This window comes from Microchirus variegatus, assembly GCF_963457635.1.
Source record: "Microchirus variegatus genome assembly, chromosome: 9".
Classification (NCBI taxonomy): Eukaryota; Metazoa; Chordata; class Actinopteri; order Pleuronectiformes; family Soleidae; genus Microchirus; species Microchirus variegatus.
The window spans coordinates 22,174,158-22,201,273 of NC_139810.1; the positions used below are offsets into that span (position 1 = coordinate 22,174,158).

The window sequence follows — 27,116 nt, forward strand, 5'->3', positions numbered from 1 at the left end:
ACGTTGACCTGACCAACTGAAACAACCACAGATCATGACACTGCTACCATAGGCTAGTACAGCAAGAATTAAGCAAAAAAAAAAAAAATTACTATGTGATCTTCTTTGGGGGGGGGGGGGCACACAGCGTGGTGGTGTGTGAGCAGTGCATATAACTGACCACAGAGAGGGTGAACCTTGCACAACACCGTTGTTGATTTTGAGAGACACTGCGCCCTGCTGGTTGAACCGACAGCTATAAACCTGCTGATACAGCAACAAGATCATCAACATACAGAGGATGATGAGATAGACCTGATCAAATTAATGTAAGGTATCAAAAAAATATATAAAAACCACCTGCATGGATTGGCTGAGATTGTTTTTTGCTTTTTTTTTTTTCAAAATTACTGAGTGAAACCCTAAAAAGGAATTATATATATATATGTATAAAATACTTCACAGAAAGCATATAGAATATATAAAAAAAATTACTTTTGGTAAAGATAAAGTGTGCTTTTTACACATTAAATATTGCACGTCCCCACATAAATTCTAGGTAATTCACAGTGCGATTGGTCTAAGGCACGAGTGTCACATGGCGTTCAAATCTGTTGCATAGACTAAATATAAAGCTTTCTTTTTTGGTGTGCCTTTGAAAAACATAGGCTCGTCCTAAAACTAATCACTTTGCTTGATAATTAATCACCAAGAGAATGTCCTTAAGTCTACACGTAAACTGGCTTTAAAAAAAAAACAACCCTGATATTAAAACAACGATCTCACTGTCCTACGTTCCCTGCATTAAGTCGATGCACAGACAGACAAGGTACTAAGTGTCCTCTGTGACTTCCTCTCATTTATGGACAACACTGTTTCAGACTGAGCCACTAAACACATGGAAGACAGATTCCTAATCTTAAAATAGTGGTACAGTGCAAGAGAGGAAAGTGTGGGGAAGCCACGGAGAAAGAGAGAGCACTTGATCGACCTGAAGCAGGAAGAGGAAATGATGTCAGAGCGACAATGTAATATTTCAAAATAACTCTGCTGACTTTCACATATGTCAACAGAGCAACAGCTCTCTGACGATTCCTCTTCTCATAAAAAGGCAACAGGTCTGTGAGGGATTGCTCTGTTATGGTCCACTGTAGGAGAGCTGCCTATGTGGCTTTTTTCCTCTTTCCATTGATGGCCATGACTCAGCTAAGCACAGGCACCAGGACTTGTCCATGCAGTCAAACTGCACACCTTTGGACCCTGATAAATATGTCATTGACGACACACTTTAAAGGAGAGCTCCAACCGGACAGGTGTAGACAGCTCTTCTCCTGGCGTGAGCTCACCCATGTCCCAACAGCCAAGAAGGGCCTGAACTACAAATGCATTTAATCCCAAAGTTGCACATTTGAAATGGCTCAGCTTTTGAAAGTTTGTTAAAGGCTGTGGTCAGGAGGAAAAGTCGTCACTGGATTTTAGAGAGTCCACTGGCCAGAAGGAGTCTGAAGGGGACAGTGGACCGTGACACAGTTAAAGGCAGTTTGTGGAGACCTGTAAAAACAAAGAAAGTAAAAAAAAAAGAAAGGTCAGTGACATCACACACAATCACAAGGCGGAGCACAACACCCGAAAAGCTAAGAAAAATAGTTATTTAGGTGAAGTCTATTAACCACAAGACAAAAGTAAGCTGGGAGGCAATGGGAAAGTGCAAGAAAGCTGCCGTGGTGCTGAGATGCTATCTGTGCTGTGAGGAAGGGGATTGCGTGTATACGTGTGTACGTTTGGCGTGTCAATGCTCCAAGTGCTTGTTTGTGTTGGGTGGAGAGTTTAGAAGGGTGTGTTTGTGCTGCGAGGGGTCGGGTGGAGTGACTGAAGGTCCCAGAGGGAGCCTGACTCTCCTCTTGTCCCTTTCCACTTTCCTGCAAGAATTGTATTCTTTCTATCTGAGGAAGAGAGACCTGCCCACTGGAAAATAGGGCCAAAGGTTGGAAATCTTATTCAAGTGCTAGTCATTTAAGCTCGACACAGTTCTGCTGACAAAAACATTACACAAGTACATGGCAGCTATCACTTTGCTTTATAGATTAAAAAGGAAAGTGGACTGACCAAAGGCACGGATGAGCTCTCTCTGAACTGCCCAGGTGACCGTTTTGATGAGAGAGGCAGAGGTGAGACCAGCGAACAGCATGTTGTACATGAAGACTATGTAGAAGTTCCCGAGCCAGTTATACCGACCAAAGTCTCCCAGTAGATCGAAGCGGGTGATTCCTAAAACAATGGACACCCAAAAAAAAGTTTTGCATGAGAACCAACCGCTTTAGTCAAGAGTCTTCTACAGCCAAGAGTATTTGTGTTATACAAATGCCCTCTTGTGGTCAAAGCTAAAACTACAGGTACTCTTGACATTACACACTAGATGTTGTTGTAGTTGAATACAATGAATTATGTACCAAATGTCAAAATGTTCCATTTTTTATGAAATCACAGTGACAGAACAAGTTCTATAGAAGAAATTACATAACTGACAGAGCAGAGTACTTTTTTTCAAAATTGAAACTCGTATTATTTTCCCACAATTGAGTTTAATTTTATGTACAGCATGTACATACTGTACTAGGGATGGGAATCTGTATCTGTCAGTATCGGTGTCTTTCCGATACTTGTAAAAATCACTGGATCGGATATCGGACAGATAAAAATATAAAATCTGATACAATCCAAAAATCCGATAAATCACATGCTTCACTATGCACAGTCTATAACAATTCAAATATAAATCAGCAAAGGCATTTTAACCAAGTTAAACAGCTGAAAAAGTATGTCTTTGAAATGACTCAGCACAAATGAATGACTGGCTTCATAGTTCATAAAGGGCTTAAATTTACGGGATCAGACTAATATTGTATCATTAGATACTCAAGTTTCCGATATCAGTATCAGACACAAAAAGTGGTATTGTCCCATCCCTTGTATGTACAGAGGCTTGCCACTTTATTCTATTGTATTGCATTGTGGGAAAATAGTGTGCAAGTAAACGCAGCCTGATGGCTAGAAGCATGTGGAACAAAACTTTTTTTTAAAGAAGAAAAAAAAAAAAGTATTTATGCTACTTCCTTACCAAGTGTGCGTGAAAAAACAGGCAGTGCAGAGCTCAGGATAAGCAGTGAAACACAGTTTGCAATAATCTGAAAAGGGACAGAAGTGCAGAGATTACAGAGGGGTGTAGACAGCACAGTTACATCACACTGTGAGATAATATACATGTTACGGTCAGCAGTCCTCGTACCTGCGTCAGGTTTGTGTCCTGTGCACGAGGCAGGAGGCCAGTGAAGAGAGGAGAACTATAGAAACCCACTACTGAGGAAACCATTAGGTAGCTGACAATCATTGTAAAGGACTAGAACTGGAATGATGAGTAACACACCACGATACATGCCATCCAGAAAGAAGATAACATGGGCACACAATCATAAGCGAATGAATGGAAAGGATACAGGATAAGGACAACTTGAACTGCAGCACCCAGAGAGCCAAACATGGAAAAGGAGGCCATTCCCAGGTGCGGGTCCTAAAACACAAAAATATGACAAACATCAGTGTGGACAGATAACAAACTGTTGTCCATTAAAACCATCAACATTTTCACAATTTCTCTGAGGCAGTCTTCACCTCCATCCCTCTAGGCAAAGCCTTCTCATCCAGGAGCAACTCCAACACATTGAAACAGACCATCAGCACACACATCACCTGAAGAGACACAGACAAAAAATATACAGTAAAAACTATCATCTGCGCTAAGATATGAAAAAGGTTAACCAGAATTGATGATTTGTTAAGAACAGATGTGTACCGTCAGAGCGAGGAGCATGAGCATGGCCAATGGATAGCCCAAGTTTCGCTGCCATGGTGACGCTTTCCTACGCATCTCTATTGGTTCGACCAAAAGTAATAAAAGAGAAAAACAATAACAATTGAGTGTACAGCAATGACTCACTATACAATATCACGACAGGACAGAAGCAGCGGTGAGCAGCATGTTCGGCCAGTTTTACCCAGAGCGATGCGCTTGCCCCGCACTGTTTGGTACTCTTTTCTCATTGCCTCCGTGTTGAGCTTGACCCAGCATGATGGACTTCCGCCTTCAACAACACATAATAGACACAGAAAAGTAAATCAGTCAGCTTTAAACTCAATCATCGGAAAGTGATAGATAATGCGCTTCTGGTCTTACAGTTCATTTTCCTGGAGAGTGAGTCCTCTTCAAATGTGGTGCAGCTCAGTGTATCTTCTACATCTTCCAACAGCTGAAGAAGGAATGATAATAAATCAGTGAGATGTTCCAGCATTTGGAAATGACAGCTGAAATCCTTTTGTGTGAGATTTGTGACCCACCCGTGGTTTGACCAGTAGGCTGCCTGTTACACTAAACATCCGGGACAACCCAAAGGGAGTGCATACTGAGAAGGAAAAACACACAGGTGATGATATGAAAATGTCACACACTTTGTTTTTCAATGATGCTCTAGTAACTTATGATGAATATATACTTACATAAAAGCAGCAACACTCCACACAGTGAAATGCCTGAGTACAGGTAGGGAAGGTAATACTCCCACAGGTCTAAAATACACAAGAGGAGAGTATAAACAACAGTAGTAAAGAACGGTGTAACCCTCTGACACTGAAGGATCTTTAAGTTCGATGGAGGTGACTCACCATAGAGGCTCTTTCTGGCTATGTTGTCATGGAGGAAGGCTGAAGCCACCCACACAATGCCCAGCACGAGCAAGGCCAGCAGCAGTAGCAGCACAACTGCTTCGTACACTCGTGCCATCACCCCCTACGCAAACAAACGCATGCTGAAGTCTTGTATAATAATTTACAAATCTAGAGCATCGGAAAGGCAAAGCCAAAACTTGTACCTTTTTGGATCCCACAAAACCCTCGGACTCCGTGAAGAAGTAGGCAAAGGGCATGAGGAAGACCAGGGACAAATTTGAGAAAAGAAAAACTAGGTTCCACAAGCCTGACCGGTGAGAAAGAGACATTTTCAAAACTTCAGTTTTCGCTGCAAACATGACTTATTAGGCTTTAATTAATGCTGTGAAGAATTTCAGCAGTACTACCGAAAACCACTGTGTGGCACAGTTGTGCTAAACAGTGTTTCATGACATTCAAGTTCAGTGTGCAAATAAACAAGATTGTTTCATTATAATAAATGAATAAAATGATGTGTAATTATATTATGAACTTACTGCCAGTTTAAAAACAAACAAAAAACTGTTATTCTCTTTTGAGATCTCACATTAGTCGGACCATTGGTTTGAACTAAAACACTGCACACAGGTCACGGCAACTCTGTCCACATTAACTATCTGCTTGTGTTTGAACAGACACCTGTGCAGCATTGATTTGGAGGTTTCTTCCAATGATTGCCATTAGATCTGAACCAGATTCTAACAATAATGACATTTGCCACTATCAACAGCTGCTTTGGATTCCTATAAAAAAAAACATTGCAATTACCATGGATAAGTGATCCATTTAACCACTGCATGTAGTAGCTGTGTGGGAAGGTGAGCAGCACCTCATTGGACAAAATGGAGATGGGTAGAAGGAGAACGGCACACACTGCCACAGACAGGGTGAACGTACACAACCACAACCTGGAAGAAGAAGAAAAGACAGGGCGTCAGTGTAGTCACATATGTTTGTGTTTAGTCTCGGTCTAACAAGCACTTTCCCTAAGTGCCGAGGTATCCTGGGATAAAATGCAGTGACAGCGTGGAGGAACAAAGGGTTCACACCAAATTGCCCCACTGCTAAACAACAACCAAACAAACAAGACAATTAATCAACATCCAAAGAGCCACAGGCCACTAAGGTATCTAAGGTATCTGCACAGACATTCACACAGACGGAAAGTGATTGGGAGCAGATTGCTGTGGGTCAGCTAATCCTTAGGCATCTTCACTTACGCAATTTTGTTGACGGTGGCATCTTCAATATCCTCTGAAAGAGAGCAGAGAGACAAGTTTGATTTCATCTACTAGAAAACAGACTCCAGCTCACGAAATGAAACCCTCTTCTTCCTTAATCCTTCATCAAACAAGAATACTTTTGACACACATAACCAGCTTATTTTCAAGGATTTGTCACTGAGAAGGACTTAACACATATCACTGTACATGCAGTCAGGGGCTGATGAAATGAATAGAAAGTAATAGCTAGCACTAGATGATACACATTATCATTTCAAGAAAATATATGTTGTGGTAAAATCTATCAGAGGGAGTTTCCATGTGCTGTACACCATGTACCGTCTGCATACTGTACAGTACAGGGGCACATAAGGGAGAGCTGTAATAGAAGGAGCCCATATGAAGTTGGAAAAAAAAAGTAAAAGTTTCACTGGCGCATGTGGAAGAGCATGTTTGGAGCATTCTGTTCAAGCAAACCTCAGAGACTAGTTAATGCTGAATGTTAGCTGCAGAGGTACTAGAAGAAATGACTTGGATCAAGAATATATTTGAATATTAAACATACTTAATTATCAAAGTTATCTTCACTGTCTTGTCTGTTACCTTTCTGAAATGTAACAAGACACGATACTGCAACTTTTCCCAGTGCAAACACTGGCACAGCTGTTTAATTAAAACCAGTTCTTGATGCACGACTGTCAAAGCATCTCTGTATTGGAGGTATTGCTCAATCACCATTTAGCTGCAAGGCACAACTGTTGTGCTGTTGTTCAAGCACAGACAACATTTACGATGCATAGCATGTACTTTCCCCCACCTCCAAAAAAAGAATAAAGAAAAACAAGCCGGCTATAGCCCCAACCCAGGCCAGCCACAGCGAAAGCACAGACGGGGCCAGTTGGACATCCTACATCTGCTTTCAATAGTGGCAAGTTATTGGATTTATTATGTAACTGTGAGTCTGCAGAAGACTTTTCTTTTTTTAAATCATGTGAGAAAACATAAGAAGACCCAAGTTCATGGTGACATTCAGCAAGCTGTAGAGTTATTTACCAATACTGTGTCAAACAAATGTGTCCCTGCACTGAAAAAAACAGCAAATTCTGTGTAGCATAACATAAAGTTTATTTTTTCTTTGCTGAAACGGGATATTTGAGGTCATTTTTCATAATAGTGAAGACAGACTTTACTGTTTATCTTGTAACATTCTTCACCCTCCCTATGCCATCCTGATCCACTGGGAAACTGCCTGAAGCAGTTGTTACAGGTTACATAACACACGTCTTCCCCTCTGAGCTTTAGACTGATATGTGCAACCCCGGTTGTGTGTAAACAAACTATATTCATATGAATGAAAAGACGGAAAGCTGGCTAAGCTAAGCTGGCTTGAAATGTAGTGGCTTTCACACTCACACAGTGGAAACAAAACTCACAGACCTCAAATGTAATCAATATGCCCGTCAACACCATCAATTCCCCTGCAGGCAGCGCTCCAAAAGCCTTTGATGCAAATGTTTGTGACATAGCAGTCTTTGTGCAAAATGCTTTGCATAATACAATCAGAGAGTGACTTACCTGTGACATACTCGGCAGTCTTCTTGAAGTGGGTTAGTATGAGGTAGGAGACTATGTAGAGGCACGTAAACAGGAGCACACAAATCTGCAGAAGAGACAGAAAGAGGATTTTGTTCGACAAATGTGTTCCTTTAAAACATTCGGTTTAGGCTGATAAACAGCAATGGATAAACAAAACCAGCTGTGTGTACTAGTAAAAAGCCAACATTACCCAATTGTCAATGAACAGAGATAGATGGATTCTCAAGATTACCACTGTATCCAAACAAAGAGAGTGAAACTGGTGGAAGTAAGATTAAGGCTGGTTAACAGATAACACCAACATTGCCCATTTACACCATTGTCTGACTTTATTACACTAAAATGATCAAGAAAAAGTAATACTCCACAAACATCAGTTTCTTCTTCTAATTACTTTATTAACAGTGCTGTTAGTGTTAGTATTCATTACATACAGCACTCAGTAGAATAGGATGGAATAAAGACTGACAACCAGAGGAAGTTCTGACAGCTTTTAACTACAATGTAATAATGTTACATTAGTTGTATGTTGAAAACAAAACACAAAAAAGTTCCCAAAAACGTTTGAACATGAACTTTATACCTCATGTTTGAAATAACATCCAATGTCGAACATAAAAATTGACAGCCCTATGGCTTGCACCAATCAAAGGGAGTTTCTGGACACGAGGTTAACAGACACATCCCAAACACAATTCTGTTCACACCCCCCCCCCCCAGTACCTCTCTTAGCAAAACAATCTTGAGCATCTTTCTACACCCTGAATGCAATGATAACACCTTGAAAAACCCCAAAAGAGCAGTGATCATTTCACTAGTAATCATTTTGTTCCACAAATAGAAATGAGTCGTATTGTTGATAAGACCATTAACCTTGACTAGCCTAAGGTCATTAACAAACACTCGACAATAAAATGTGTAAATAAAAATAAGGCTAATTTTCATTTCTCCCTGCATTTCCATGCAATGTGCACCAATACAATGCAAAAGCATGCAAAGCATGTTAATGTCAAAGTATTTAAATTTGACTTTTAGCTTTGATGTGGAAAGCTGTAATTAAACAAACTTTTGGACCAGTGGAAAACTTGCCGTTTCTGAGGTGCCGTCATCAAGATTTATTTATCTGGGTTACATTTTCAGGTCAATCATTTCAACAGTGTCAATAATAGTGTTCAACTATAAGTGTTGGACTGACAGATGAGTGGGAATGATTCTGCCAAACGATGAGCACCGATCAAAACATTTGTACTTACAGAGAGTGCATGCAGTACAGCGAGTAGCAGTTTGTTCCTAGGGTAACAACAATAACAAACACAGAGAGCCTCTAGAGAATGACAGATATGTGGCAACATGCTTGGAGGTGTGAAACCAGTTTCTTAAACCAATGCAAATTAAACATATAGAGTTCTTCGGTAAGTGTAATCAACGTTCCTGAACAACAGAGCTTTCCTGTGACATGAAGAGTGTTGAATCACTGCAACACATCCAGACAGAATCATGACCTTGGAGAAGACATCAACAACACATTCTAAAAGGGACTGTTATATTATATATATATATATTTCTGAAAATTAGTATAAACAAATACAAAAACACAAGGTTAACTACTGATAAAGCCCCAGGAAACCAAACTAAAACAAATCTAGAGAGAGCACAACACACTGTTTCCAACCATGTCAATACACCCAAGAGGTGATCTTTATGGATCATCCCCAGAGTCTAATGTTTTCTTCCCTGTGCCATAATTAATACCACCAGAAAAAAAATGTCTTTTACATTTGGAATCATGCGGTTTACAAAGAGACAAAGGAGACCAAAAACACACCCCTTTGGTGGAAAAGGGAAATCCAGTCAGTGTGGTGTTTTTTTGCCATTTAGCCTACCTATTTCATTAAGTGGGTGGACTATGAAATATAAACATCTGGAAGTATAATGAGTAAAACTCAACAGAGCCACAAATAAAATGGTCTCAAAAACAATATGAAAACTGAAAAGGATTGTAGTAAACATTTTACATTTGAGTGTTAAAGATCTTGTGTTCTTTTACAATACTTGAGGTTGGGATTCAGTTTTCACAGTGACAAGCACGCCCAACATAATCCTGCAGGCAAACTGGATCGGGCCCAACCAAACAAGCATTATGCCTTCAATCATCTCATACAGGTTACTGTACTGTTTTGCTTCCATACTAGTTTTTCTTCCATACTAGACATAAAGTGGCAACTGTTCAGAAAGTCGCAGTAAGGACTAACATTAGTGATGACACACAAGCTGCATCCTGCAAATAACAATAGACTGTGGAAAACAACTAATTGGCTCAGTCTGCACATTTGTTCAATAATGCAGCATAGTTTGACAAGGAGCTCACTATGATTAATCCAACATGAGGAAAAGCAGGAAAGAGAGGGCAAGAATCGGGTAAGAAACACTGTAGGTGGTAGGCACCCAGAGTAAATCCAGTACCCAGAGTAGACATCCGAGGACTGTGAATATTAACCCAAAGCATTTTAAAATTCACAGAGTGACCTAACCATCTCTGTGTTGCTTCAGGAAAAACACAATGAAGACAAAGTGCTTTCAAATCTGCCAAAAATTGCAGTGAAAACTCAAAAGAGCTGGAGACTGGCGGTGGAAAAGCACACCCTTGTAAACTGTCAAACAGACTCCTTCAGACTTCCTTCTATTTAATGGGGCACCTCTCGACCAGCTATGCCCATTCAGGCAAATCACGGCTACCTTTGTTTTTTATTTAAACACCAGATTAGGCAAGAACAAAAATGATCAGCCTCAAATAACTTTAAAGCTCCCATAGTGTGGTCCTATCGCACATGCGAGTTATGGGGGTCTACTTACATACATTAACTTGTTTCTATGGTCAAATGAGCCGATAGAAATCTCTCCTCACTGAAGCTCTCTTCAGCCGCGCTGTTTCAGACTGAACCCCAGAAGACAGACTGTGTAGTGATTGGCCAGCCAACGAGCGATTTCCCAACTGTCTTATGATTGGCCGATACCTGGAAGTGACGTAATTAGCACACCAGCTCTCAGAAGCGCAGCTCTCCCCTGGAATGATGGATGCACCACTACTCATTATCAAAACATTGTTTTAACAATGATGTGCCCGGAGCAGGAGGAGAAATGCTGTGTACGTAACCAGAACAGGTTTTTTTCAGACACCTCACTCAGCCCGAGATTACAATACAACACAGCGTTCTCAGCAGTGGCTGAACCGATGGTTTCGAACCTTCAGGGCTTCATAAATATTGCCATACTAATCCCAATGAAAGGGCCACTTCACTTGGTTGTTTTGATGAATTTTACTGTAATGAATCATCTAGTAGTTGACAGCTTAGTGATCTTAGCAAATGACTATAAATAATGACAGTGTGGATGATCTTTTTCGTCCTCAAAAATCCGACACAAAATGATGTCCAAAAAAATGCACACACGTTTAAATTTTTACATAACATGGTATTCTTTTTTATCATAGTGATTTGATACCTTTATATGAACAGGTGTTGGGTGTTGTATTTCTCAAATGATAGATGTTATCTTGACCTTTTATTCTGCTAAACATTGATCCCTCTGATCTTTGCTGGCTCAGGGTGTGAGCTGTGGGTGTGTACTTATGGCTTTACCGTTTAAAGCATCTCACGCAGAGATGTTTTTCCTATCAAATGTGTACCCTTTTATTTGTTTCTTTATTTAAAAAAAAAAAAAAAAAAAAAATTAGAAAAGAAAAAACATTCACTAGACAAAATGAACTTATCTCACTGCAATTAGCTGGGTGACATTGGGTGGTGGAAACAAAACAAGTTGAGCTCACAGCGTTGTTGTTACTGTGCTAAAATGTTGACAATTAAATATTTGTGGAATATTTTGAATTTGAAAATTAAATGGTCAATGGTGAGATTATAAATATAGTCTGTAATGTTTTGCAACATTTATTGATGAAGTTGCATTTCGCAGCCAAATATTCCTCACATCATACCACATTTCCAAATGTAACTGTCTGTTACCATCAAAACTCAAAAGATGTCATCCATTGTGGACAAATTGCACCCAAAATTCAACACACTGGACCTTCACACCCACTAAAAACCAGAGCTGCTGGGGCATTTGACCAAAGAGGGGCAGCACTGTGAAGAGGTGATAAGGAGGAGTCTTGAGGTCTACCAGTGATTTAAAGGAGAGTATAGACTATAATAGCATTAGGTCTTTAGGTGTAGGACGATGACAAATCAAGAGCATTAGAATACTTCTTAATCTGGTTCTATGAGTAACTACTCATTTTAAAATACACACATGACAAAAAGCAGAATTGCTTTGTTAATGTTACCTATAAAGAGGGTGTAAATATGTCTACTTGAATTAATCTGAGCTGAAGAACAGTCAATAATGACTTTAGATGGAATAATCTTATGAATAAATAGAGAAAGACATGCCTGGTGTTGTGAAATTGAATCAGATTCAAGAACATCAGGTTATTTTCCTTGAGGCTTTTGTGTTTTTTAACCGACTGTAACTGTAGAAAAACTAAAAACACTGCAACTGCTCAGCTCCAGGAAATATCTAAATAATATCTGAGCCCTGAACTGATGTTAACTTGATACAGTTATTACAAATGAGATAAGTTACTTGTGTGCTTTTGCTGCTATGACGTATAATCAGCTCGAACAACATATTTGGTTTCACCAACTCCACCCTATACTTAGTCATCATAAAAGATTCATTTTCCAGAGGGAATCATTAACTTATGTAGGACATAACCAACCCAATAATGCTATTATAATAATAACGACCTGTTTACAGTTGAGTTATCGGGACAAACTGATAAGTACACCACTGATTATCACACATGCAACAGAAAAAATGTGACGTACTTCAGGCTAGATGATAAGATAAACAAAGACAAGGGCTGAACAGTTCATCAAAATTTGATCAAAATCGCAATACGGCCAATTCTCAAATCGGCAAGGCGCAACATTTCTTAAAGCCCAAATGTGTTAAATGACCATTTTAGATTAAATAGTGTCGTTACCTATACACATCATATTCTACAGACTGAAGGAAACACATCAAATATCACACAGTAATCATGTGAAATATGTTATTGAAATGAAAATGAGAATAATTACTTTAAAAAAATTGTCATATCTCAATTTCAGTCAAAAATAATCTTAGATGTTTGTTCGGCCTATGTGAAAGTTGAAGAAACTGCTTAATAGTCATTATAAACTCCTTTATGAAACCATGTCACACATCTCAAAGTGTGTTTGCAGTGATATATGTGTGTATTGAGTTTTCTCTGCTATAGTGCTAATGGAGAAAGTTTTCCTGGACATACAGTATATTTATTCTTGCCCTGCTTTGGGTACACTGTGTCAGTACAATCTGTGAAAATGAAACCTGCCTATTTATGCAATCTGATTGCACTTTTTTGGGGGTCAAGGGTCAGCCTGAATCAGTCAGGTCTGAAGTTCACCATGAGCTGTCGATTTTATACAAACCAGAGACAGGGTGTAAAGAGCAAAGGTAAAGAGCAGTAGTAACAGCACTTCAGAAAGGATAAGGCTGCTGCTGCTGCTGATGTCCTGGTAAAGGGATATTTTTGGCAGAAGACTCGAGTGGCTTTAAACACAACAGAGGGGGACTGCAAACGCTGAGTAAGCTGTTCTTGTGCCAAACTAGAGACCAAGCTGCATCCGTCTCTTCAGAAAGTTAAGCTAGCTGCTACAACGAGCTCATTTCACACATTAACGTAGCAGTGGAAAAGTGGCATCACGCGTATTGTTGCTGACACTGAAGAGTTGTGCAACCACCACGTCATGTGAAACAAAGTGAAACGCTGCGACTTTCTCTCTTGAGGTGGCAGCCGGAGAGACTGGCGTTCGGGTTGTTGTTAGCGACCCTCATTATGCTGCACACTAACCGACATTAGCCCCCAACCCCCCAGCGGCTTTACTTACTATAGTCTCCCGGACACGGTTGTGGAAAAGTTGCTCTCTAACCGACACGTCGTCCGTTTCCATCCTCCGAAACCATTCCACAGTCTTCACGGGCTTTACAGAGCCGAATGAAGACAGTTAAAGAGTTAACAGACAGGGCATCGTCTCAGAAATGTGATGTATTCTGCGGTTGAGCTGAGCTGATGCAGCGACTGCTGCAGATTCACTCACTCAGCTCTCATAAAAAAAACCAATCACAAGGAGGGGTCGTCAGTGGGCGGGGCTACTGTGAGGGGGAGGGGCCTGGAGAGCTCCAGGTACCTGTCAATCATCGCTATAATTAGAGCTATGGACAATAATCCATATTTTTAATCAACATTTTACTCGTCAATTTAGTGTGTGCAAATAATTTAACTAACTACAAACTTTTTTTTCACTCAGAAGAACAATATCAATCATAAATAACCTGAAATGTGTAATTTATTACAGTATGTCATAATATTGACTAATGTGAAAAAACTTTATCATAATAATGCTTTTGGCCATGTTATCCTACTTAATAATTTATTCATATTCATTCTTAATTGCACATTGTTACTTATATTGACTGTGTGGAACGAATCAGCCTTATTTCACCTCTACTTTTATTTTACAACATTAGGCATACAGGGATTGATTGATTTATGATTCTATAAACTGGTAATGGCACTATTTGCATTGCATCCCTGAATAGAATAAAGAGAGGCAACATTTTCGTCTTGTTGTTTTATAGCCTAGAAACGTCTCCTATCAGGTAAGACGTTCATTTGAGGAACACTGTGTGTTGAGAGCACAGCACAATTTGATTGTCATGATACAAAGTCCAGCTGTTGCAACATGTAGCAACTTCAACCACGGAAAGGACTGGAAACGATTTATCAAGTTAAGGATTTGTAATTATGGACTCAGTAAGTTACCTATATTTTATAAATGAAACCCAAATATATATTGAATGTAAATATTGAAGTAAATAACGCATATTTTGGTCTAACACTTTGTTTTAAAAGGATTGGCCTGTAGTGGAAGGTTAGCGCTTACTATCCTAATGTTTTTTTGGTGGGGGGAAAAAAACATGTAAGGACAGACTAGTGTTTTTGATCGTGCAGCAAGTCGAGATAAAATGTCAACAGACATCATGAGCTAAGACAAAATGTCACTTATATAATATATTACTTAACCAGGGAGGAGGATCACACAGATTTGCATCCCCACACGTTCCTTGGTCAAGATAGGAAGTTATGTAAATACATGGAATCAAAGGGTGATGCGATTGAAAAAGGCATATAATGAAATTATAGGATAGCCATCAACCTGGCATTATAAGTTATGTAAAACAGATATATTCAAAATGTAGAATACATTTCCATTAAAAAAAATTAAAACATAAAATCGGTGATCTCATACATCTCGAACAATTTACTGATGAACACTGATGTTGACTCGTGAAGACTAATCATGGATTTATTTTGTGGTTCTCTATTGCAGGTAACCATAAAGGATGGTTAGTGCCCACCTGAAGCGATAGGATGGTAAAAAGTGTCCTGGTAGCCTATGCCCTGTGGGCAATAGGTGGACCTTTGGGCCTTCACCATATATATTTAGGAAGAGACAGCCATGCACTGTTATGGATGCTAACACTGGGAGGGTTTGGGTTCGGCTGGGTCAGAGAATTCATGCGTATCCCTGCTTATGTTGGTGAGGCCAATCAAAAAGAAGAGAAAAATGAGAGAAAACGACCCCCTGCCGGGATTCCTCCACCTGTAAGTCCCATAAGATTTGCTGGTCAGGTGTGTGTTGGGATCTACTTTGGCGCTGTGGCCCTGATCGGACTGAACGCCCTCAGCTTCTTCTACTTGATTGTGCTGCCGTTAAGCGTGGGTGCAGGGGTGCATCTGGTGTCCATTGCTGGCCACCAGACCTCTGACCTCCGAAAAACCATGACTGCTTGTCTCATAACTTCCCCAATATTCTATGGCAGCACTTTGTCGCCTCTCCCGATCAGCCTGGCTGCCAGTGTCACTGCTAGTCAGCACCGCAGGATCAAGCCCCATCGGACACCTCAGGAGACACAGAAACTAGGTGACAACATCTTCTGGTTTCCATGTGTGCATTGAGGAAAACAATTCTCTTGATTATTAGAATTGAACTGAAGCGTTATTGTTTTTTTCTCTCTCTTGTCCAGTGCCACGACTATACAGGCTGGGTCTAGCTTGGCTGGCCTTCTCTGCTCCGCTGGGTTACTGTATTTTCCACAACACCACAGCGACACTGTACTACTTGTCCGACTGTGTGGCAGCACTGCTGGACTTTTTCTGGTTTCTGCCTTGGCTCAGAGGTGTGCTTGAGTACGTTCTTTTGATGCCCTATCACATCTTTTGTACTCTCACTGGAGGGGGATACTATGAAGAGGCTTGGAGGAAGGTGCTGGAAATTTTGCTTAAAGAATACACTGAGAAAGAGAAAGAAGCGCTCAAGGTAAGCATTTGTATCTCTGCACAGGGTGAAAGTGATGCTAGGGCTGGATGATATGCCCAAAAAGGTTATCCACCACATTTATTTTACCTCAAAGTGTGTTACTATATACTGTGTAATGAACCTTTGTTATTATTGCTACTGGAGAACATTTTATCAAGATAATTAGGGCTGCAACTATTTTGATAATCGATTAATCATGGGTTTTCTGATTATTCAGCTTCTTAAATGTGAATATTTTCTGGTTTCTTTGTTGCATAGAAGGAATAAATCATTAAAACTGAATACGTTTTGCTCAGTGGTCATACCAAGACATGTGAAAGCTTTGCTATTTCCAGGTTTGGGAAACATCGATCATCATTTTTCAACATTTTCTGACATTTTATGGGCCAAACAAGTACTGGATTAATCAAGAAAATAATCTACAGATTAATCGAATATGAAAATTAGTTGCAGCCTTGAATGTTTATGTTTAAATAAATCTCAAGCAACTGGCCATAAAATCCTCCTAATATGTCACAGGAACTCAGGAATAATGTTAATATAACAAACTGAACTCACCAACAACAACAGTACAGACAAAATATGTGCATTTAAAAAAACATTTTGCAGACTGCAAATCATGTTTATGTTTTGAAATCATGTTTTGGCATGTGGCGCCACCTACCGCCATCTGCCAATCATTGCAGTCAGTAGAGTCTCAGCTGCTGAGCAACCACGGGTTGCCAGTCACGTCAGAAAACGAAACCTAAAAGACCTCGGTATTTTGAATTTGAATGTAGTAACCATTATTTGGCCACATTCTTACATATGGCACCTTTAATGTAAGTGTATAAATTGTGAGCAAGTTACTCATAACTTATGTATTCACTTGTGTTGCAGGTGTTGTTCATGGAAACAGACGCCTCTTTTGCAGAAATAACTCGAAGCTATAGGGAGCTGGTCAAGATTTGGCATCCGGATCAAAACCGTAGTAAGGAAGCTGAGGCGATGTTTCTAAAGATCCAAGAGGCTTATGAAATTCTTCAACAGAGACACAGACCCCGGTCATTCAAATAGTTGACCTTTGTTTTCTTGCAGACTGACCTGAATATTTGTAGAGTTAAAGAGACGTGAGACTCTTGACTGCTTTGTATTTCAGTCTCCATTTTCTAAGACATGTAGTCAACTTCAACTGTCACTGTGGGAAACATGCTCCTACTTGTGGTTTTCAACAACGGTCTAGCAGTTACTTGTAAAGACATTGCTGCCACCTGGAGGAGCTGTCGGTGACATGACACCATTCACCATTCATTTAATTTCACAGCATGAAACTTTAAATGAAATGTAAACTGGTGCAATAATTATGCAATAAAGGTATTAAAGGTATGACACATTGATAAAATTTACTTTGGATAAGGCAGGTACCACTAATATATTATTTCTAAATTATAATGAATTATGTTTTTTTGGAAGTACTGTACTTCTACTACTGAGTAATATGTTGGCCTGATTTTTATTTTATTTTATTTTATTTTTTTTAAAAAAATTTGAAAAAAAAAAAAAAAAAAATCATGCACCAGAAAACATTTGTCAGTGAATGATGAAGACAGGAGGATGATGAGGACAGGTGAGGTCCCTGAGTGGGCGAGAAAGTTGAAGCATTTGTGACCTTTGACCCATTCTGACTGATACATTGTGTCTTTTATTTTGTCAGCACTTTAATTTGAAAAGGTTTGCATTTAATTAAAAACAATTAATGTGAGATTTGTCACAAGAAAGAACCCCAACCTGTTGAAATAAGTAATTAATAACTTTTACTCTGAGTACATTTTAAACAATATACTTTTTTTACTTAAATATTTTTACTTGTACTTCAGTAAAATGTATTTAAAAATAGTTTACTTTTACTTGAGTGGAATGTTTCAGTACTCTTTCCACCTCTGATATTTACTAACATCTAATCTGCTCTACATTGACAGTTGCAAAAGAGGAATTGTTGACTAATCCGCCCTCTTCATTCTCCACAAGCGTGTTTGACGATGAAACAGTCTGGCATGCTGTTATTACAATCATATAAAGCAGTTTTACTCATCCGCTCCTGTAGTCTTTTGTTGACTTTTGACGATCACCGCCACACTGGTGCCACCTGCTGCAGCCGCAGCCGCCGCACGGCCCTGACATGCATCGATGCGTTCGACAATCAGCGCATCAATTAGTCGGTCTGAGCATCCCAGCATGGGCCCGGAAGTTGTTTGGGATTCCCAGGTAAAGAAAAAAATCCCGGAGATGCTGTCGTCGCCTGGGAAAACAAACAGCGATCCAGACACATAAAAAGGATAACGTCGATCGGTGGCCAGGTAAGGCGGAGGCCCGTGGACTTCACCGCGGCACTCGGTAAGATCATCCTTTCGGGTTTTAATTAGGAAAGTACGGCATGTTTTTGAGTAGTTGGTAGGGTGAATGCCAATTGTCGTGTGGTCGGGTGCCATAGCAACGGCTCATGAGAAACACTGTAAAGCCCACAGGCCAGTTCGGTGTCGGCGGACAGACAGCGGCGTTCATACGGACTGTCTGCACGGCACAGCGGCAACTCTGTGCAACACATTGCCGCCGCCGCCGCCGCCGCCGCTGCTGTCTCGCCCCGTGTGTCTTTATGAGCTGACTGGTGTCGAGATCCACCGAGCGGCGGAAACAAACAGGCGCGGACGTTTACTACGGAGAGGCTTGACAGTTGTTCATAAATGCACAGGTTTTGCTGCACAGAAAGGAGTGTCAGGCTGGGGCTAAAGGCTCTGCGCTGGTGCGCGTCCCCCCCCCCCCCATCCTCCCTATCCTCCCCATCCTCATCCCCCCTCACCCCCCCGCCTTTTTCAGCCGCCGTGCACTGGTGAGACTGGTGCGTCTCCTCCCGGCTGCACCAGAGCCTGTTGCTCCCCATTCGCAGCCAATGCGAGGCGAGCGATTCATTCCCCAACGATGTGCTGTCTCCGCCCTCCACAGTCTCCTCCGTCCACTGTTGTCATCCATTAGAGCAGCGCTTCCAGCCCCGTTATCTTTAAAGGACACGTATTTTTATCTATTTATTTATTTATTTATTGTTTAACACTCTGAGGACCTCTCAGGTCCAATTCAAAGTGTCATGTGAACAGTAAGAAAACATGTTTCTCTTTCGTTGTTGTCCACACGAATGTCAACTAACAAAAGTAAAAAAAAAAAATAGATCATGATAAATTAGATCTGATATACTGTATACGTAATAGAAATAGTGAAATGTCTCCACCCATGTATCAATCAATGACTTTTCTTGTCTTTGTGAAAATTAAAGTGCCAAAGTTCAAAAGAAAAACTACAGTAATTGCTAAAATATAGAGCAATAAAAGCAACAATACAAACAACTGTAACTATACATACTGTAACTGATACATAGGTGGAGGCCCCCCCACCTATGTATCAGTTAATCCAGAGCTGGCTAAGCAGCTGCTTGGGGCCCCCAATAGTGTGTGAAGAGAAAAAAACAACATTTCAACATATTAAAGAAATCTAGATATCTTTATATATTCAGATATTTAAATCATCGTAAGTTATATATTAGTTTACCGGAACTGTATAAATCCCTACATAAACACACGCAAAACAAAAGTGTGAACCACATAAAACTTATACGAGTTAAAAGTATATGAGGCCACAGCTGCCCTAAATTAATAGCATTGGTAATTATTTTAATAATAATATTTTTTTCTATGTTTCAGTAATGGTTAATACACCAGCATGTAGAAGCTCTTTAACCGAAACATGACATTTTTAATGCTAAAATATAATTATTATTGTTATCCATGAATTTTCAAATTTACCGTGTTACAAAAGAAAACCTTAAAAAATGAGTGCAGCACATCATTATTTCTAAATTTAGATGTCAATTATAGTGATTTGTTGCACCCCTTAACAGAAAAAAAAATGTTTTAGTGGTTGAACATTATGCTTTATGAATAATTTCTGACTTCTCAGAGAAGAAGCACAGTGAGACGACTCACCTTTGCTCTCACAAAGGCCCATTCAGTTTATTTGCCAAAGAAATAACAAGAACATTTTTAGTTTTAAACAAGTTTTAATGACAGGTAGTCATAATAAATGTATGTGTGTCTAACTGGTTATATGCAATAACATATATATAATGCACATATATTTCTTACTGCTCATATTGATATATATTTAGTGGAAAGATGAAATTGAAAGTGTGTCATGTGGTGATGTTATATAGTGTCAAGTGTTCCAGCTGTTTTGTCCACCCCCTGAACTTTTAACGCCTCCTGCACCTCTCTCTGAGTCACATACAGAAATAGTGGGGCAGAACCCATGAACCCATGTTACCATGAACTTATTCTTAGACACGTAGAAGTGAGAGGATAAAGTCTCCTGTGTCCTAGGCTCTTTCTTGAATAGGTGGTATTTTATGTGGTTTGTATTGCATGTATAACTTGTAATTTCCTTTTTTTTTTTTTTTTACAATGATGCTTATGAATGAGGTGATCTTTGTAATCTTTAAAACAAAACAAAATCATACTTCTATAGGTATCTGGTAAGAGAATGAATGCTGATGACTGCAATGGGCGCTCATACACACAAGGTAGGTTTATATAACAAGGTGAAACTGCAACAAATGTGTGTGTGCATACTTATTTCTTTTATGTTTCAGGTAATGGAGGAGAGTCATCAATGGTACAGGACTTTTACAGCACTCTGCAAGGCCCTTCAGCAAGATCTCCAAACAGTCAGCAGTCCTCGCCACGCCGCTCCCTCAGTGGTCAGTTATCATCCCTTTATTGCTCTGTGGCTGCACTGTCTGGGCAGATTTCATCATGTATTTTTTTTTTTTTCCCCCTCATCCTCTCACTGCGCAGCAAACTCCATCAAGGTTGAGCTGTGCAGCGACGATGAGTCACCAGGTGCTCCACAGCCAGAGAACAGAGACGGTGTGAGGGAAGACGGTGGGAAGGATGACAGAGGCAACCTCATGGAAGAAGGGAGTGCAGAGTTCACTGGCGCTCCAAGAGACAGAGTGAGCGTTTACAATGAGATGGCCAGTCCAAACTCGGCTTCACCGGGACCTATCCGGCTTCCCAACGGGAAGCTCCAGTGTGAGGTTTGCGGGATGATCTGCGTTGGCCCCAACGTGCTGATGGTGCACAAACGTAGCCACACAGGTGAGAACAAACAAGTGAGACAGTAGTTATGCCAATAAACACACAAGCCTGAATGATGAGTAATAAATATTTGAATTATTTATTACCTCTAAAATTTCAAAAGTCGGTTGATACTTGGGTGTCAGTTCAACTTGTATTGCTATTGTGATAAAATACAACATGATTGCGATTTTCAATGAAAATCACGTCAGTCTGGGTTCTTTAAAAAAAAAAAAAAAAATCATATGATTGTTAGAATTCATCAAATGGAGGTTAAAAAATAAAATGAAACAACCCAAACCACATCAGCCAAAAAAAGGGCTATAACCAACTGCACCAATTATCAAAAAAGTTTAAGTTCAGTCACAGTCTATAAAATTAAGACATGGAAAGTTTCAAAAAGTACAGTTATGGAATATAACTTCAAAATTGATTTAGTCTGACATTTACCTAAATTGAATGGCACTGTGATAAAGTAAAATAACTAATAATTAAGTGTTTTAAGCTTAAGAAGAGGAGAAAATAAACTAAAATGCAAGGCCAAATAAATTAACAGGACACATCACAAATGTGCGCTTCCAAATGAACACACTACAAATTAAACTGAACTGAAAAAGAAGTATTTTCAATCCCTCGATTGCAGATAACGTTGTCAAACAGAACGTCTAATATTCTGATTTTGAGGTAAAATGGCGAGTGCTACTTTTTGCTGTTTCTGTCCATCAAGACGATACATGATTTTTGTTCATAGGTGAGAGGCCTTTCCAGTGTAACCAGTGTGGAGCTTCCTTCACCCAGAAGGGGAACCTGCTGCGTCACATCAAGCTGCATTCAGGAGAGAAGCCTTTCAAATGTCACACGTGTAACTATGCTTGTCGCCGGAGAGACGCCCTGGCTGGACATCTGCGCACACACACAGGTGAATAAGTGAAATAATCTGTGTGCACTATCACAGAACATAAAACACTGTCATTTTCCATAGAGGATATGTTTAATCAGTGTACTTACTCAGATGCTGGTCTCTTTATTGTTATGGTTTATTACGTGTGAAAGAACGGTTACAGGTAGAGGTGGGGATTCATTAGAACGGTCCACATCCTCCTTCTGTGAAGCTCAGGCGAAGAAAAAAAAAATCTTCTTTAGCAAAGGTGACATTTGAAAACAGGAAATCCTGTCAGGTTCTCTCAATTTGTGAACACATATTCAATAAGTCTTCACACACAGAATTAGTACAGTAGGGTCACACAGGTTCATTTTCGAAGAAAAGATTCTCGCAAAGTGGATTACAGCGAATTGACGTCAATCTTTCTGACGGTTTACTGCAAATGGAACGTTGCGGTGAAGAGTTGGGGCGGGTTTTGTTTTGTCACTGTTGAGAAACGCGCAACAATTTCTGGAATTATTTATCAAACGGGGAAATCCACAAGTTTCATGTATGAACATAGCCCCCATGAACAATTACCACGTTAATAAACAACGCAATGGCTATTTGCCGCGCAATTTGTAGAACATGTTCGAGTAGCCGAATCGAGCATAGGTTTAAAAGCGTGGCCCTTTCATCCAACTTGGATGAAATCGAGACGGCAATACCATTCTTTTTTTCTTTGCATTGCAGTCTCTTCTCAAACGGTGGGGAAACCTTTCAAGTGCAGCTACTGTAGCCGCAGCTACAAACAACAGAACACACTGGAGGAGCATCTGGAGCGCTGCCACAGTTACCTGAAGAGTCTGGACCACCAGGCAGCCGTCAACACACAGACAGCACAGGGTAACACTTCACATCAAACTCACTTTTAAAGACAGCGCACCTACATGATTGCACATGCAAGTATGCAGAACAAAGCAAGTTTGTTTTTGTATGTTGATGACGAATAAGGGCTTTCTGTTTGCAGGTGAAGAGTCAGGAAATATGGAGATAATTACTAAACCTGTGCTCCAGCCGTCCAGTGAAAAAATCCAGCTCGTGGATAGACTGGCTATTAGCATCACCAAACGCAAGAGGTCAACACCACAGAAGTTTTTGGGTAGGTATTTTTTTAAAAATAATAATCATTTTAACTTACCTACGTATAATAGGGTTTGACTGATTGCCTTTAATTAATGAGGGGAAGCAACAACAAAAGATCTCTTTAGTTTCCTCACCTATTATAGGTTTCATTCAGGTTAAATTGTATTATAATAACGATATTTTTCTAGTTATTTATAAAGAAGGCAAATTTCCATTTTTCAAGCATTTCCCAATTTCTTTTGGGCCTTTGTTTGTGCCCCCGTCACTTGACAGAGGGAAGGGTGGATGAAGAAGGATTTTTCAACTCCATAATGTAAATCTCATATATTATGCCAAGCCATTCGTCCATTGTGGGTGGTTCAACTTCTTCTGATGGATTTCATGCTGGCTGCCAACAATATAACCTATAATAATATTTTTCATATTAATTGGGGATTGTTAAAATACAAATACAATAAGAAGCCACAGCCACATGTCAAGACGATTTTGCCAATTTAGGGAGACTGTTGGAATACCTGAAGTCAGTCAAGCGGACTCTCTGGCTTAATCATTGTTCTATCATTAATGTCATAGGTGAAAAGCACATGCACCTTGATCTACCTGAAGCACCTTATGAATTATCCTCTGGCTCCGAGAAAGAGGGCGACCTCATGAGCTCTCAGCCTGCAGGAGATTCTGCTGGGATCGCTGGCTCGCACCTGCAAGGCACCAGGGGTAAAGGTGAGAATCATGAGGCACCCATACTGTCTCAGCTCAATCCTGCCTTTCTGACGGAGCTCCGCACGGTTATGGGCTCCATCAACAGCAACGCGACTCCTCAGGGCCCCAGAGCCCATGGTGGACGTGGGCTGGCAGCTATGTCTCTTGGGCTTGCAGGGCGGGAGGGAGGCGAAGGCCGGGTGGACCAGCCCTCAGCTCATAGCCATACCACCTCGCCCAACGGCTGCCCCGACTCTACAGACACAGAGAGCACAGCAGAGGAGCAGAGCACAAGGGCTACAGCCCCAACAAGTACCTCCAACAATCACCACCTCCACTACCAAACCCCAGCACTGCCCCGTGGCCATCCCACTTCCAGTCCCAGCCAGGGCAAATACTTGGACCCAGAGTGGGAGAGAGCATGTCCTGTGGCCCCCACCACAGTAAAGAAAAACCCTGGCTCACCCCTTTCTTCCAGGGAGACTGTGTTAGACAAGGATGGTAGGCCTGTGCGCTCCTTCCACTGCCGGCACTGCCGCATCCTCTTCCTGGACCATGTCATGTTCACGATCCACATGGGTTGTCATGGCTTCCGCCAACCCTTCGAGTGCAACCTCTGTGGCCACCTCAGCCAGGACCGCTACGAGTTCTCGTCTCACATGAGCCGCGGAGAGCACCAGGTGGGCTGAGGGAAGGGGCTCATGGCTGGATGAAAGGAGAGGTGGCTGCTGCTTTCTAAAGTCGTGGGCTCATGTTTGTTCTGCACCAGATGAATTGCTTTAAATCCCTAGTGTAAGTAAGTTTTAAAAAAAAAAAAGAAAGAAAAAAAAAAGGGTAGATTTATGATACTCCTTAAGATACAAGTGAATATTTTCACCGCACTTTTAAAAGTTTAGTGGAGGCAAATTACATTTTATGATTGATTGCACTCCCATATCAAATCAGCGGGCGAAACCAGTGGTTTTGCTTCAAAAGTGCCTTCTTGGGGGATTTCCTCTTAACTAAAAACTGGGGTGGTGAGGGCAGGTGCTCCAAAACTTTGACGAGCCATCTTTTCCTAAGTGATTTAGTTAGCACTTTTAAGAGGTCATGCACACATGCATTTAAGAAAAGCATGGCATTTAAATTTTAAGAATTGTATTTGGTATGCTTAGTATGCACTAGGGCCTTTGTTCTTGTGGATGAAGAGGGTAATTTGTCTCGGGTGTCAGGTAAGCTTTATATGCACGGCGAGCATTGTGCTTCTGGGTCTTGGAGAAGCTTTTGTCACGGACAAAGCACTGGAATGGATTGCCTTAACTCCTACACTGGTATTGTTGATGTAGGAAAACACATTGTTTACAGCATGGTTAAAAAGTATGTTCAGTCACCTCAGAGGAGAGAATATTTACAGCTGCTCAGCGAGGAGACGATCAGGACAAAGAAAAAATCACGAGGGAAGTGACCTTGAAAACATTAACCCGAGGGTGAAAAGAGGCATTAGTGGCTCAGATGTAAAATAGAGTTTTGGATGTTAAAAGGGAGCCTTAGAAAACTGGTGCAGATCAGACCATGAGCAGTGTAATGTACAGTAAGAGCCTGACTGAGATGGCCCAGGGTGCTACACCTAAAAACAGGATTGCACTTTTAGGTTTCCTGCTTATATATGAACATCTCTGCTGAAGCACTTTTGACAGCTTTGCAAATGTTTTGTTTTTCTTTCTGTGATTGTTCTACTGCACTGATAAATCACACATCACTCACAGCGACTGACTGATCGTTTAATTTGCAACACAGCTGTGTTTTTAACGGAGCCGGCCTTCTACATAACCCCACAGCGTTGTGGTCTACACGCAAGTTTGCTGCACAATGTGTGACTAAGAATTCAAGTCAGTTCACCTGGAATCATTATGTTGTGATTTTTGCTGAGATTTTTAACAAATTATTTGAAAAATTAACAAATCAGTTTGGATCTGTTCAGTTATCACTTGTGATTATCTATTTAGTGTTGTTTGTTTCAGCCTTGGTGTATTTAATCAGCTATATTCCAAATCTTATCCAGCATATTCCTCAAGTCCATGAAATGTTACCTCCTGCTTCTTTATAGCACCCAAATACCTTATTGCTACAGTATGGTGAGTTATCGGATAATGTTGATATTGGAAACACGAATGAGACCAAACTCAGTATTCTTACTCGTTATTGTGGGTTTGCTGCTTCATAGTTAAACTTGATTTCCTTTAATCGCAGGCAAAAATGTACTTGAAACAGTTTGAGAAAAAAAAAAGACATCTAAAAATGCACTTGGTCTGACAAGTAGAGAAACGTGTGTGAATGGATTAAAGCATGTGTGCTTGTCATTTTCTGCTTTTACCCGAATTGTGAATTATTTTTGAAATGTGAAGTAACTTCAAGAAGTGAAAATGGGGCATGGGTTTTTGTCTCCTCGTGTGGACTTTTCAATGTGATTACGATATTTTGTGAACAATGTAACATGACAAAACTCTTTACCTCAAAGTCAAAGATGTACAACTGCCTCATTATTTCAAAAAAAAAAAAAAAGTCACGTTGCTTTCCGAGATGTTCTTGCAGTTACAAATGCGTGTCCCTCGATATTCTCAAAACTTTTTACTGTCAATAAAGTTACGTTTATTGTAAAAGTGCTTTTCTATTGTTTGACTATGGTGCCAGCATCAAGGATCCTCTCATTTACGTGTTCACATTTTAAGAAAGACAATGTTGAATAAATAATTGTCAGTGACATAAATGTCTAATAAAACAGGAGGATAGGATAAATTTTCACATTGTTTCCACAATTTTCAAATCTGTCTCACAATAAAATGAATGTAGCCTCAATAATTAACAAACCTTCACTAGTGAAGATTAAGTTTCACTGTAATAAACTAAAATGGTGTCCATAATGAGTGATTTCAGAGATAAGCTGTATATTCCTCCTGAAAAACACATTCGAAACAGCCACATGTTCACAAAAGTCAGACAGCTTTATTTCTATGTGACCTTTGAGTCTGCGAGACAGACCTTTGTTTTGTCTGTTTCACGTTACTTCTGACCTTTGTTGCCTCCGCAGTGGAAAACATGTTTAGGCTGCTCCTACATACAAATTCCAGGTACATAAATAAACCCAGATCCTACAGTGTGAATGGCAACGGAAAGATAAACAAGCAGCAAAAAATCCCTGACTATGTTAAAGCGATGTACATTTTCTTTCTTTCATATTTGCGCATAAAGTTAC

The 27,116-nt window shown here is 40.2% G+C and overlaps 3 protein-coding genes across 3 annotated transcripts; 2 read left to right on the forward strand and 1 right to left on the reverse strand.

Annotated features, from left to right (window-relative positions):
* Positions 1 to 1,414: 1,414 nt before the first annotated feature.
* On the reverse strand, positions 1,415 to 13,588 carry lmbr1l (limb development membrane protein 1-like; the record flags this gene model as incomplete). The annotated part of the gene is made up of 17 exons (XM_083894453.1): positions 1,415 to 1,530; positions 2,086 to 2,247; positions 3,098 to 3,164; positions 3,266 to 3,356; positions 3,474 to 3,547; positions 3,649 to 3,726; positions 3,830 to 3,906; positions 4,032 to 4,118; positions 4,211 to 4,283; positions 4,372 to 4,436; positions 4,531 to 4,599; positions 4,696 to 4,819; positions 4,902 to 5,005; positions 5,506 to 5,645; positions 5,958 to 5,991; positions 7,536 to 7,620; positions 13,526 to 13,588. 17 exons carry the CDS (start codon positions 13,586 to 13,588, stop codon positions 1,445 to 1,447), a joined length of 1,479 nt encoding a protein of 492 aa, XP_083750579.1. The 3' UTR covers positions 1,415 to 1,444.
* A 1,481-nt stretch (positions 13,589 to 15,069) lies between these two features.
* Positions 15,070 to 17,074, forward strand: dnajc22 (DnaJ (Hsp40) homolog, subfamily C, member 22; the record flags this gene model as incomplete). The annotated part of the gene is made up of 3 exons (XM_083894478.1): positions 15,070 to 15,622; positions 15,726 to 16,018; positions 16,898 to 17,074. 3 exons carry the CDS (start codon positions 15,070 to 15,072, stop codon positions 17,072 to 17,074), a joined length of 1,023 nt encoding a protein of 340 aa, XP_083750604.1.
* A 1,222-nt stretch (positions 17,075 to 18,296) lies between these two features.
* Positions 18,297 to 24,573, forward strand: ikzf4 (IKAROS family zinc finger 4; the record flags this gene model as incomplete). The annotated part of the gene is made up of 8 exons (XM_083894508.1): positions 18,297 to 18,354; positions 20,567 to 20,621; positions 20,691 to 20,798; positions 20,896 to 21,198; positions 21,929 to 22,096; positions 22,793 to 22,945; positions 23,070 to 23,201; positions 23,759 to 24,573. Exons 2-8 carry the CDS (start codon positions 20,582 to 20,584, stop codon positions 24,571 to 24,573), a joined length of 1,719 nt encoding a protein of 572 aa, XP_083750634.1. The 5' UTR covers positions 18,297 to 18,354; positions 20,567 to 20,581.
* Positions 24,574 to 27,116: the final 2,543 nt, after the last annotated feature.